Here is a 14649-nt window from a genome sequence, read left to right on the forward strand (position 1 = left end):
TACAAATTTGAAATCTCAACTTTATATGTATAACATTGTTGTTCATAAATACAAATTTAATTTTAGATTTAACTTTTAAATTTGGAAAATGAGCTAATTTCTGAAAGCAAGAGAAAAGGTCCTCAAGAATTGACAAAGTATCAACATGATTCTTATCCTTAAGATTTTAATCGGATTCATTCTCCTACTAAGAATCGATCAAACTGGAATCCGGAGATTTATCCTCTTTAGTGCACAGTGCACATCTCCTGCATAAAGAAATTTGATAGCTATAACAAAAATAATAAGAGTGGCATTCAAGAGTTGATGAAGCATTGCAATAAATAATAAATAAAATTTGAAAAACTCATATTTAATCCCAGACGAGATTTAATATTACAACTAAAACCAACAGAACTGTTCCGCATCTTTAACTGCCCATATGGAAGCTTCAACTATTTAATGGCTAAATTCTTATTTTTCTTTTTGCCTCTCTTTTTAAAACTAGTTTCAGGTCCTTCTTCCTCTTCAGCCTTCTGCTCTGCCTCCAACATGGCCAACTGCAAACAAAAGTTATCCAAGTTAAACCTGTAATGGATTATACTACAATTTCGTTGATGTAAGCCTCACATAATCCATGCAACACTAAGTTTTACCTCATCAAGAATTGGTTTCAGTTCTCTGTACCGAGATTCAGCAAGATCAAAACCATCCTTACGAAGCTCCTGTAATTCCAAACACACATGACCACTTCATAAAAGCATTCATTTGAGCATTCATGTATCAGAGACAAGGCAATATTCTTATGATTTCAGTAATATGATGGCTCACTAATTGTTCCTTTGGTTCCTCATGCTGTTTTTGCACATTCTTATGTTCAAGAACCATAACATTCGGAGAAATATACTAGGGTCTTAGATCATGTTGGCTTACCACGGTAAACCAGTATCTCATAATTATGAAGGCACATAGAGCCAATTACAAACATCAATTACTGATGAATGACCCATAAAACCCAATGACCACTCTGTCCAATTATCTTAAGAGACCTCGTTCAGATGAAGTGGTGTTCCCTCTTTTATTAATTTCTAATACATTCATTTCTCCAATCAAGGTTTTCATGGCATTGCGAATTACTGCACATGTAAATAAATTTGGTCCAGCAGCAGTTTATTTGCAAACCCTCCCAGATAATTAAAAGAGACCACAAATAAAAGAAAATATGAGAAAACAATCATTACAAGGGAAAAATGGAAGATGCTTCAATAACCATTTATCACTATTCTAAAGGGGAAGAGAAAAAACAAGATTCAGTGTTGAGACACACATAGTCTGCATGATGATTATAAGCCATGCTGCGGATGGTGAAACCTGGGATAATTAGGTGCTCAAAACATATTTGGTACATTGGTTTGATGTTGAATCTAAAGTAACTCAGAATCATAGTATGATAGAAATTTCGTATTTCCACATTTGCCCACCCTCACAAACTAATTAGAGTGAACCAAACTCGAAAAGAATTAGGAAGCTTAATTTGTCTCAATTGTAACGGAGCTGAAGTAAAGTAGGGTATATACCAATTACCTGATTAAAAGGATTTCAATCATTATTCTATTTAAAATGATAAAAAAGAAGAAAGAAAATAGACCTTTCCAGTGTGTTGAGTATGCTCATGGGCCGCCATTTGCCAATACATACTTGTACGTCTATAGAAATCCTTCAAGGATTCTCCTGGCTTCACAATGAAAAACATGACAAATAATAAGATGGCAACTTGATACAAGCTGAAGCTGGCTAAACCAACCTCCATATTTTAGGAGCATGTGTAAAAGTACCATTGGGGTTCTTTGTGAATCTGAAAGGCCAAGATTAGCTCTGATCTGCTCTATCCTGGCCCGTTTCTCTTTCCTTCGAAGACTCTTTCCCTGACCCTTTATTATAGCAACAGCATCTCCCATTTGAAGAGAACCAGGACCAGCAGTCACCTAGACATGAAAGTAATGTTAAAATCATATAAACTGGCACAGGTTCATAGTACTTATTAAATGCATAACGTAAATTTCAAAACATGTGTTTTCATGTACAACTTTGCAACTCCCTTTCTTTGCACATGAGACCCTTTTCTTTCATCTTGCATAACACTAATCTTGTCATCTTTCTTGCTTCTTCAGAGCTAAAGAGTTTCTACCACATTGTTTTTAGAATAACAAACTATTTGACAGTGGAATTTCCGCAAGTCCAACTCTACCATGAATGATTTGATTAGAAATAAGATTACCTCCGGGACAATATTAACAGGTGCATATAGATGATAAAGTATTTGAGAATTTCAAAAGCACAAATATATATAAATTAATTATTAGTGGCATCTTGCTAATGATAAAATATTTATTCTCATCAGTAGGCATAATTTTGCATATTTTTGTTTTCATAAACGAAAAATAGGATCAATATACGTATAGTTCTTCTCTCCTGTGAACTTTCTAATTTTTCTAAAATTTGAACCATAACTTCTAGAACAAAAAGTCTGTTATACAGAAATTTTTTTGCAAAAAGCCTGCTGTGATAAGTTAAGCCAAAATTTTGTCTTATAGTCGAATTCTTGCTCCAAAAATCTAGGTCTAGATTTAAAAAACATCAGGACGTCACCATCTTAAAATTTTTATATATATTCTTAGGTGAAAATTTGCTGTATTTTTAAGACATATACTTAGACTTCTACAGCAAGAAATCTAAATTTTAAGGGTAGACACTTGTTTTTCATCCTCAGGCTGTTCATGCCAAAATTTTTTCCACAAATGTTGCCTGCATCACTATTAACTGATGCAGGTAACGTTAAATGCTCCCTGCAAAGAGTGTATATATAGAAATTGAGAATTCCATCATTATGGTATTAAAAAAAATAATAATAATAATAATAATTATTGTGTTTTAATTATAAAACAAATCAAGCATCACTTTATTTTTAAAAGAACCGAAGATGAATTCCTTTCTTTTTTTTTTTTTTTTTTTTCCTTTCTTCTTAGATCCTCTTATATTTGTTAATATTTAAAATCTAACTTTTTAGATGCAAAACGATAGAAACATTATTTTCATTATATAAATAGTCTTTTTTGTGTACGGTTTAATTGTACCTTTTTATTCATAGCTATCTTTTTCTTTTTCTTTTTCTTTTTAAATTTAAGAATTTTTGATAAATTTAACTTCCAATGTAGATGCAACTGTAGGGAATTATTAACTGTCAGTACTGGTTATGTATATTGGTGTTGGAGGTGCAAAATAATCAGAAACGTTCAATGCTATTAGATACTTTTAAGGAATATATATTGGTATCCCAGCATAAAAGAGGAGCTAAATTGTTTAACCAACACATGATATTTGCTGAAACAGAAAAGCAAGAAGAGGCACCTGTGCATCATCGTCTTCATCGTCATCGTCGTCATCATTCTCATCACTATTGCTATCATCGTCTTCATCATCACTATTGTCTTCATCTTCATCCTCATCTTCACCATCTGATGCAACTACCCACTCAGATTCTGATGCCTGGGTGAGAAAATGAAGGCTCAATTAGGCTAAAGTATATCAAATTCAATGCAGTAAGTTCTAAAATCATGAATAGATTCACACTTCAGATAACCAAGGAAATTAAATTTTGAATGTTGAAAAACCTTCACAAGATAAAGCTATATATAACCTTTAAAGTTGGTTTAACTAGGTCTCTGAGATTCAGTGAATTTATAATATTTAAGTTCTTCAAATACTATGATCAGGCGTTGAATCTATGCAGATAAAAATTGTAATAAGTAATCACAAATCTTAAACTATGATTTGCTATGTGGATTTTTGCACCAATTTTGCATATGTCTAGTTTATGCCACTAAGGCATCATGTAACAAATTAGCTGAATACAAATCACAGCTTCACTTTGTTATTTAATCTAGGAAAGAAAATAAAAAATAAAAAAATCCATGAGATTACAATTGATCCCTACTATCTCATGGCTGTCCTACATCACATATGTTGATGCATTCCTCCATACATCACAGTTTGTCAAGCTAAGATCTGTCAAAGCATAACATTTATTTCAGGAAAAAAAAAAAAAAAAAAAAAAGGGCAATTAACTTTTCCAATATTAAGGGAAGGCACTACAGAAATCAATACTGTACAAAATTAACAATGCAGCAAGTTTTGTTTTCACCGTGAATTGCAAATTTTCTTATGATTTAAACTAATTCCTAAATGGACTTTTCTCAATCTCTCCTCTCCCTTCGGTACCCTGCATATATTTAAAATATCGATCTATCTAGGTTCAGAAAATCAAAGCTTGAGGCTCCTGATACTGCATAAAACCCAGAAACAAAAGCAAATAACTTTTAACGAAAGAATGACAATCACAAACTATAAATCACATGACTACAGACAAAGAACAAGATGTTGTGGCAATTATAAGGAAGGAAATGTCACAAACCGGTATGAGGCACTTCCATTCATCAAGTTTGCTCAGATTGAGAGAATACATATCATCAAGTGTAATTTCCCGATCATTAATCTCCATCATTCCCCCATATATGTATAGCATATCTTTTCCGACAACCATGCACGAATTAATTCGTCCACAGGGCTTCACTATCTAAAAGTTTCCATTGATTCATAAATTAACACTTGGGCAAATGGAAATGCAGAAGAAAAAAATTCTAGCATAGTACAACAAACCTCTGGTAAAACAGAATTTTGCACATCCAATTCAGTCTTAGATTCATAAAGCTTTCCATCAGATTTATTAGCCAATCTACCGCCATCAATGGTCACGCTTGTTGGCATACACTCAGATAGTTCATCCATGCTACTTTCTATTTCATCTGTTGCTTCTTCATGGTTCTCATTCTTGTCAATTGCAGCACAGTCTTCTAATTCAATTGGATTTATTTTATCACCAAGATCCGACCCATTAGGCTTCTGCTCAGAACTCTTCTTTAACTGCTAAACACCAATATAAAAGCAACCATAAGTAGTTAGAAATATAGAATGTCAAATGAACTTCAAAACTATTTCTTTTCTTTTTTTCCAAAAAAGAAAGAAAAAAGGCTCTTTTGGAGGAACTGGAGAATTTTTTTTTTTTTTCCAGCAGCTACCCAGGTAAAGGTTTACCTTGCCTTTTGTTGACTTCTCTTTCCTTAGCTCCAAGGGATACCTACATCCAAAAGAAGTCTATCACTATAACTACAATATCACACCTCAAAAATTTATGTTGCCCATACGCAAAATCAAACTTAAATGCACCATATTGCAGAAATATCTGGCACCATTACAATTAACCATGAGGTATACTGTGGAATTACTAACATTTTTCTTTGCAAACCTAACGTTCCTCTAAATTGTGAAGCTTTTACAAATAATGAAAGACCTTATCCCATAAGCCAAAGTGCCAAATTGATATCATCACAAATGCCTGCTCAGAGGCATTGACAAGAACTCATATAATCTAGTCTATCACGGGAGGACAGAGGAGAAAGGGAGAGACAAGTTGGGGGGCCTACCATCGATGATTGTCTAATTGGAAGCCATAAAGTTCATTCAAGAATAAGCTCATTAAAACATCACCTACACAGACAAATCAAGTTACAAATATGAACAGTGATGAATTCATTGAAAAGTAAATCTCCAATGTAAGAAATAACATAACTAACTCGTCTCAGATTTACTCAACAAAGCATGCAAAGCTTACCTTCCCTTTCCATATCTACAACACCGCCAAATAGCACAGCACGCTTCTTATGAACACACATGGAAAACCCAGCACGAGGCCCAGGAGGCATCCCACTTTTCTTCACCTAATATAAAGGTAAGTATAATGTTTGCAGTGAAACAGATTGGCAAGAAAAGATATCTCACAAAAGAATAAGTTACTTCAGGAAAATTTTCCATTAAAAGTAAGGCAGTGTAAAAATTGTTTACTTAAAACCATTTACTAATTTGAAGAAGATTAGAATGAAGCTACAGCAGTCAAATGTTAACATACAAATTTTTGAATCATAGTTTCCTCAGATGCCACATGTCTCAGATACAAAAATATGATACTGAAAACTTGAGTAGCAGATACACAAACATACAGAGTGCAAGAAGAAGGCTACTTTTACCTCCTACAAATGGAAATCTTAATACAATATGAAGAATCAGAAATCATGCCAGACTCAAGTTAATAAACAATCACTTATTCAACCTAATTGAGCATAAATGCTAGCAAAATACTTGAGACACTCATGGGTGAAGATTTTAGTTAAATTATCATCAGTGTGATACTTTTATTTGTGCAGCAAATATCCGGCATAAAATATGATAAATTTATTTGAATAACACAAACATACAGAAAGAGAGATGGCAAGAAAAGGCATAGACATAACTCATACAAAACTTGCTAAACTCAAATTAGTCACATATTGATCAGTGTCATCATATATCTCATTGTAGTGAACTAAGTACACTAAAGCTGAAGAATATAATTATGTTTATTATTAAAATAAAGGTTACAATAGTAAAACTTGCAAATCCAAGGTACAACAAGTTTTAGTTTTGCTGAAATGAGTAGGTGGTTCAAATTATCTTCATTAAAAAACTATGATGATGGTCCCCTGAATTATAAAAACAAGATGATCAGGACATATAACCAAATATTTAAAGTATCCCAAGATTGGAAAATGTTTTTTCAGTGCTTACATCCATTATCAAATTCCATTATATGATTATCAATATAAGTATCTGAGCTCTATGTTAACATATTATTACAGGGAATGAATTTAAAGGCAGCATGACAAATTTCACATATGGGGGATGCAATTCTTGGACTCACTAAATCAAGCTCCTCTTCAAATCTTAACCATCGAAGATAAAAAAGAATACAAACCTTGTTCCATTCCCAAGTCTTAGGATCAAGGGACCACAAGTCTGAGTGAACAATTCCTTTCTCAGAATCATTCTTGTCAGATACAACTTCTTTGGAATAGCCACCATATAAAAATATCTGCAAGAATTAACGTAATTAGTACAGATGTGATCAGTTTGTAATTGGCATAAAGAACTATAAGTTATGCTTGGAGGAAGAACTAGGACTTAAGCATATTTAACTTTATGAAAATAAAAGATATAATAAGCAATCAAAAAAAAAAGTATGCAATACTACAAGCAAATAATTATTAGTGTAAAGGAAAAACTGTTTAATAGTTCCCCTAATTACTTCTCTAAGCATTAGAGATGACAATAAGAATGGATTTACAGAACATTAATAAACCCCTGAAGATAAACTACAATAAATTTTCCTCAAGTCCATCCAATGTAACAATCTAAATGGTAAACGATGCCCTTGTGGGCTTGCAACAGTGTTTAGGAGACAAAAGACAAAAGCAACATCTGTAATAGCCATCAATCAGAAAAAAACTTAAGCACAGCTCTGCAATGGTTCTAACAAAGTGAATATAAGCACACTCACCTCATCCTGATAGACAAAAAACTGAAAGCCACTCCTGGCACTCGGCCACATGGAACCAAGCTTAGGCTTGATTTCTTGCCACTACAATACCACATCACATTACTTTCAGTGAAGCATACGATAGAATTTAGAAACATAACATATAATGACCTCACAGTAGTATCTTACACAACGAAGCTAAATATATTCACCTTGAATTGGTCAAGGTCAAAGACATGTAAATCATTGTAATACCTGCACAAGAGTAAAAGATGCATTAACTTTTAAATGGCATATTTTAGCAATATCAAATATTACATCAGCATTCAAAGCTCCATTCAAATTAGTGATGATACATATTGCAAGTAACAATCATAGACATTAGACCTCAACGTGCAACTCCATGACAGTTATTGAAACAATAAAAAGATTCCAAAACCTTTTTTAGCCTCCACATTTTGGAATACATCTGTCCAGAATTTTGTTAGATTTTTAATGGTGCCAAATTATTGAAATATCAAAAGTTAAGAGCAGAAGAAGACAAATCAATAATCTGAACAATGTAAGTTGATCAACTCGCCAATAAGACTTAAGTGACAAAGTATTATTATTCTATAAGGTCGTTTTAGATTTTACTTACAAATAACTGTATATCACGGTTATACAAAATTAGTCTTTACAAATAAAGTGACCTTATACACATGATGATGTAGTCATCGTCACTATTAAAATGAACTAAACCCTTTTAAGAAAAGATGTACACCTAATAGTGGCCAAAAAAATGTAAAAACAGAAAACAACAAAGGAGAAAGAACTCTTTGATCCACCTTATAAATAAAGATGCACTATATATCCAACTGTTATAATACATATACCATTATACTCACATCCTTGCCACCAGTTAAATCCCTCACCACAACCCTATTCGATTGAACCCAAGCTCCTATGTCAGTTTGTTCAAATCTAAACACATTCTTTGAGAAAAGCAACCAGCCAAAGCAAATTTTCCTCAAAAAACTACAATAAAATGCATTCCTTGAATAATATAACGTATATGAAGGCAGACTGTAAACTTTGCTATATTTGTCTGTTTCAGTTAAAATGATCATCCTCAAAGAAATCATGAAGAACCTAAGCAAATGCATTGGTCTTTCGAGAAACAGTGACTCTCCTGGAAATTTTCAGAAAGAAACAGAGCTACAGCATGGTAAATCTGCTATTAAATTGTCCATAAAAGATTGGGATATAGAATGTAAAATTCAAGCAGACATAGACAACCAACACCAAAAGTATGAGTTATAACGACAGAACTCTTAACAAAAATTTGTAAGGACCCATCAACAACCTTACTTCCCTAAGAGTGTCATAGAAGCCACCAAAAACAAAAATCTTGTGCTTGTATAAAACCTGTAAAATAACCAAGGATACCAATAATAATATTAACTACTAAACCAGAAAATTATTGAGAGAGTTTGGATGAAACAGAACTTAGATTAGGGTATTTTCCCTTTCTACAACTTTTTCAATTTAGCCTTGCACCTAGTGCAATTGGCTAGAGGGCATCAAGGCTTTTCACATTTGTGGAAGTGCAGAATCTAATTTGAAATTTATTTACACAAATTTAGCCTTAGAGCTGATATATTTGTTTCTGATTTAACTGGCATTTATCAGTTGCAACCATACATGGGAACAATAATATGAAGTTGGTATATTTACCAATAAATTTATGAACATAAACTTTCAAAGAAACCTAAACTTACCATTCGATGACCTGACCGTGGACTAGGACACCCCTTCAGATTCAGTTGTTCCCATTGATTTGTCTTCAGGTCCAACATCCAAAAGTCCTGTAACAACAAAATTCAGAGGCAACACAAGATACAAAATAATTGAAATTAAAACTTAAGAGAGAAAATGAAAGCAGAAAAAACCAAGATGAAATAGGTTTCACCTTATAGTGATGGAACCGTTCTTGATTTGGGGATGTAAACTCACCACCTACCAAGAAGCAAATGCATTTACATAGGTAACAAGAGAAAAATAAGCGCTAGTGAGAGAACAAGTTTGTGAACGTAATAAGCCAAAGTTTTGCGAAGTTTACCAAAGATGTAGAGATAATTTTTCCAGGCAACTGCCTGATGAGCACTGCGAGGAGGGGGACTGTTGGGGCTCGAAATCAACTTCCACTCCTGCTTCTCCACATCATACCGATAAAGATCACCGTACACAAATGTCTGCACCAATCAAAATTTACCATATTTATTAGCAATCAGAAATAGCAACATCTATTTACTGGGAAATATAGTCATATCAAAAAGACTACCGAAATTCTAACCTTATTGCCATTGTAAAATTCACCTCCATAAAGTATTAACTCTGTCTCTTTCAATGGATTTATGTTGAGCTAAGCAATTAATCAATAAAGTCATTGTAAGAAAGGAAACTGAACCAATTCAAAATAGTCATTTATAGAAAAGATACTGAAACCAATTCAAAAACATAAATAAAATTCTGAAAACCGTAAGTAAGAACATTACTGTACAGTTAGATCGGCGAGATGGTGCGGGAACATTTTCTTCGATATGGACCTCTTTCTTCTTAGCTTCCTCTTTCTGAATACTCAACTGTGAAATAAAAATAATTGAACAAGTTAAGTAGAGGGGAAAATAAAAAAGAAATTGATTTTTGCAAATAAATAAATAAAAGAAAAGTAATTTAATGTTACAAGAATGGCGTCAATATCATCTTCAGGAGAGAGTTTCTTGGACTCCCTGCGCGCTTTCTTTTCTTCAGCTTTGGCTGTTTTTCTCTCCGTTTTTTCTTTGCCTTTCCCAGGTTTTTTGTTTTTCTTCCCCATTTTTTTGCTTCAATTCTTCGTAAACAAAACTGAAACTTTACTTTGAGCGCCGGCAGTGCAGGCGACGAGAGAGAGGCAAAAGCAGAACAGAGGTTTCAAATGATGGTGTTTCACGTTACGGCGCCGTTTTGATGAATAAAAATTTCCGCCCACCTTTTCCTCTCAATGAACGAAACGACGTAGTTTAAAGTGGAGAATTTAGCAATGTGCTTACGTTTCTTTCAAACAACAGTTGGAGCTGGAGCTGTATCGTTAACTGGAACACCAACAATGGAAGACACGTCGTTTGAACTTAAAGGAAATGTCATGGCAGACATTTCATTTGAACCCAAGAATGGCATCTCATTTGGAGTTGCAGCTGCATCATTGACTGTATGTTTCAGACATGAAAAAACTTTTGAAATGAAGGGAAAACTTGCAGGTGCGTAGGCGTAGCACGAGTTGGGGTTTCATAGAAGGCGATGATATGAAGAAAGCCTATCATAAGCTTAAACTTAGCCTCACTGAACAGTGGACTACATTGGTGTTGAATGCAAGTACAAGAACGTTAACTGGGCATGACAGTTAGCAAGAGGCAAATGTTAATGCCCCATTTATTAAGTGACAAGTAATGCATTCTTCCACTTAGCCCATTTTTGCCACGTGGTATAAAGGGTGAATTTACTTTAATGTACAACTCACTCTTAGTTAGGCTCCTCACATCCATGATAAAAGTGCGATCATGAATCATGGTAGTATATGTCTTATTACAAGAACACTTCCTCTCATGGTAGTATATGTCTTATTACAAGAACACTTCCTCTCATGTATTACGTGAATTATCGTATTTATAATGAATGATAACCCGACTTTATGAAATCATATTTAATAATTAATTATTGCGTCAATTTTATTGTCTTAAATACAATAGGCATCTATATTGTCAAAACCATATGTATACACAAAATTAATAATAGAAGACTTTAATCGAAATTTTCAAATTTACATTTGCAAAGCCTTAAAATGAATTATTAACCCAATAATTTACATAAACTCATATTGCTTACATGAGCCACACACACCTTGGGGGAAAAACCTTTGGTGAAGGGATCAACGATCATATCATTTGTGTTAATATGTTCAATTGATACATGACAATCTCGAACATCCTCTTTAACAATAAATACTTTATTTCGATGTGATGACATCGATTTACTTAACATGTGTCGTTAGAGAATCGTAAAGTTGTTGTATCATCACAAAATATTTTTATTAATCTTTCTATTGATGAGACCACCTTTAAATCTATGATAAACTATCTTAACCAGGACACCTGAGAAACTGCTTCATAACACACTACTACTTCAGCTTCCATTGTGGAATAAACTATCTTCGGTTGTTTTACACTACGCCAAGAGACTCATCTTCCAACAAGGAGAAAAGTGAAGTCTGATGTAGACCTTCTTGTGTCTTGACATCCAACATAATCTGAATCTGAATATCCCATTAACTTCAAGTCATCAACATGCTTATAGACAAGCATGTGATCTTTTGTCCCTTGAAGATTTCTCAATACCATTTTTACTGCTATTCAGTGGGTTAGACTAGGATTTTGTTGAAACCTACCCAAAACTCTCACTACATATAAAATGTGAGGTCTTGTGCAAACTTGAGCATAATTTAGACTTTCTATTTCAGAAGCACAGTAAGTATTCTTCATGGATTAATGCTCTAAATCAGTCTTCAAACATTGTTCAAGACTAAGCTTGTCTCTTCTTTAACAATAGATGTTACACTTGATGAACAGTGTTTCATATTGAGATACTCTAAAACCTTTTCAATGTAACCCCTTCGAGGCAATCTTAAGGTCTTTAATGACTTGTCTCAGTGAATCTCTATGCCTAAGACATAAAAAGCTTCATCCATATCCTTCATATCAAAGTTGTGAGTTAAAAGTTGTTTTGTTTCATGTAGCATTCCAAGATCATTGCTAGCTAAGAGAATGGCATCCACGTATGGTAAAAGTATAACAAAACTACCTCCTTTTATCTTGATGTACATGCATTAATCAACTTGAGTTTCTATGAAGCCAAATGGCAAAATAGTTTTATCAAACTTTAAATATCATTGTCTTGAAACTTGCTTCAAGTCATATATGGATCTCTTGAGCTTACAAACTAAATGATCTTTTTTGTCCGAAGTGAATCCTTCAGGCTGATCTATGTATACCTCCTCCCCTAAATCGCCATTTAGAAATGCAGTTTTGATATCCATTTGATGTAAATCAAGATCATAATGAGCTACCAATGCCCAAAATTATTCACAGAGAGTTTTTTCTAGATACCAGAGAGAAGGTTTCATGGTGATCAAATCCAACTCTCTGGTTATAACCTTTCACGACAAGTCAGGTCTTGTGTCTATCAATTCTACCTTGCGAGTCCCGTTTTGTTTTGTAGACCCACTTACACCTCACAATGAAAGTATTTTTATGTAGATCAACAAGATCCCAAACTTGGTTCCATGCTATGGATTCCATTTCATCCTTCATGGCATTACACCATGAAATGGAATCTCTGCATTTCACTGCTTTCGAAAAAGATGTCGGATCTTCAATAATACCCCACATCTATTTCAAATTCTTGGAGATATACTTGGTAATCTGAAGAGAATGTTGACTTTTTAGTTCTTGAAGATCTCCTTAGACTTTGTTCTATATTTTCATTTTCTTGAATTTGAACAACCGGTTTGACAAAAACTTGCTCTTAATGTGGTACTATATCGTGAATTTGTTTTCCATGAGCCACAAGTAAAAGGATTAATCTTTCACCTTCAGTTGTAGCAAGATTTTCAATTGCCTTTGAGTTTGAACCATTGAGATCAATGTTTCAAGATTGAACACTCCCACTATTATTATTAATATTTAGAAACTTAGCAACCTTTGATTCCACAACTGTAAGGGAATTTGAGGGACAATAAAACTTGTAACCCTTTGATTTTTTAGAATAACTAATGAAGTATCCATTGATTGTCCTTGAGTCTAATTTTCAAAGATGTGGATTACATATTCTAATTTCAGCCGGACAACCCCACACTTAAGTGTGTCACATATTAGGTTTTCATCATTTTCATAAGTCAAATGGTGTTTTAGGAACTGCTTTAGATGGTACCCTGTTCAAAATGTATACAACTATTTTGAGAGCTTCACTCTATAGGTTTGAAGGTAAATTAGAGTTACATATTATACTTCTAACCATGTCCATGAGACTATGATTCCTTCTTGCAACAACATCATTTTTATTTGGTTATCTAGACATGGTATATTGTGCTTGAATACCTTACTCTTGAAGGCATTGTGTAAACGGATAGGCAATTGATCATATTCTGTGGTTCTATCGTAATATTCTCCACCTCTATCTGATCTTACAATTTTGATCATTTTTTCCTTTTTGTTTCTCTACTTCTATCTTGTATATCTTAAAAGCATTTAATGTTTCGTCTTTATGATGTAAAAGGTAAAGGTAATAAATCTTGAATGATCATCAATGAAAAAGATAAAATATCTCTGACCATTTAGACAAGGTGTGAGCAGTCTAGAAATATCATTATGTATGATTTCTAAGTTCTCATTTGATCTTTTGGCAACCCTTTTTAGTCTATTTGGTCATTTTTCCCTTTATAAAGTTGATACAATAATTCAGATCGATGGAATCAAGAGTCTCAAGTACCTCATCATTTTTCAACTATTTAATTCTTTCAATTTATATATGTTCCAAACGTCGGTGCTATAAATTTCTAGATTTCTCATTCAAATATAATCTTTTAGTGCCAATATGATTAATAGAAAGTAAATTACTTTCAAATGTTGGATCTAAATTTAAAACAAATAGGTCATTTAATAAAGAACCACGACTTACAATTATGTCATTTTTACAAATACGAAAATTGAATAAATAAAACTAACTTCATAATCCTCATAAGTTAATTTAGATATAGAAATTAAGTTCTTTGCAAAAGTAGGAACATAAAAAGGTGTTTTTTTAAATCCAACACATGTCTAGAATCAAGTACTAATCTATAAACTCATATGGCTTCAACTTGAGGTATTGTCTTGTTCCCAGCATAATATTATTTCTCATTTTGCCTGAGAGTTCTTGTTTGCAAGAAACCTCGCAAAATGATGGCAACATAAATTGTAGAACTATAATCAATCCACCAATTATCAGAATGAGTATCTAATAATTAGATTCATAACATATCATAAACAAAAAATTACTTTTATCTTTCTTGTCAATTTCTTTACTCACCAACCATTGTTTATACTTTAGATAGTCCTTCTTCGTATGTCCTTTCTTCTTATAGAAAAGAACAC

General features: G+C 33.2%; 1 protein-coding gene across 2 annotated transcripts; it reads right to left on the reverse strand.

The window, feature by feature from the left end:
* Positions 1-303: 303 nt before the first annotated feature.
* Positions 304-10391, reverse strand: LOC116111383 (kelch domain-containing protein 4). 2 transcript variants are annotated; one of them, XM_031397578.1, is made up of 20 exons: positions 10170-10391; positions 9982-10068; positions 9780-9848; positions 9546-9678; positions 9396-9442; positions 9205-9291; positions 8790-8851; positions 7657-7699; positions 7466-7546; positions 6884-7000; positions 5708-5813; positions 5520-5583; positions 5131-5173; positions 4696-4962; positions 4451-4612; positions 3388-3525; positions 1815-1964; positions 1628-1714; positions 636-704; positions 304-539 (listed from the first exon to the last, which is right to left on the reverse strand). In XM_031397578.1, exons 1-20 carry the CDS (start codon positions 10299-10301, stop codon positions 435-437), a joined length of 2049 nt encoding a protein of 682 aa, XP_031253438.1. In that variant the 5' UTR covers positions 10302-10391; the 3' UTR covers positions 304-434. The 2 variants fall into 2 exon arrangements, with proteins under 2 accessions (XP_031253438.1, XP_031253439.1); XM_031397579.1 differs by having other exon boundaries at positions 4696-4959; positions 10170-10390.
* Between the last annotated feature and the right edge of the window lie 4258 nt (positions 10392-14649).

Source organism: Pistacia vera, unplaced genomic scaffold (genome assembly GCF_008641045.1).
Source record: "Pistacia vera cultivar Batoury unplaced genomic scaffold, PisVer_v2 Contig632, whole genome shotgun sequence".
In the NCBI taxonomy this organism is placed as follows: Eukaryota; Viridiplantae; Streptophyta; class Magnoliopsida; order Sapindales; family Anacardiaceae; genus Pistacia; species Pistacia vera.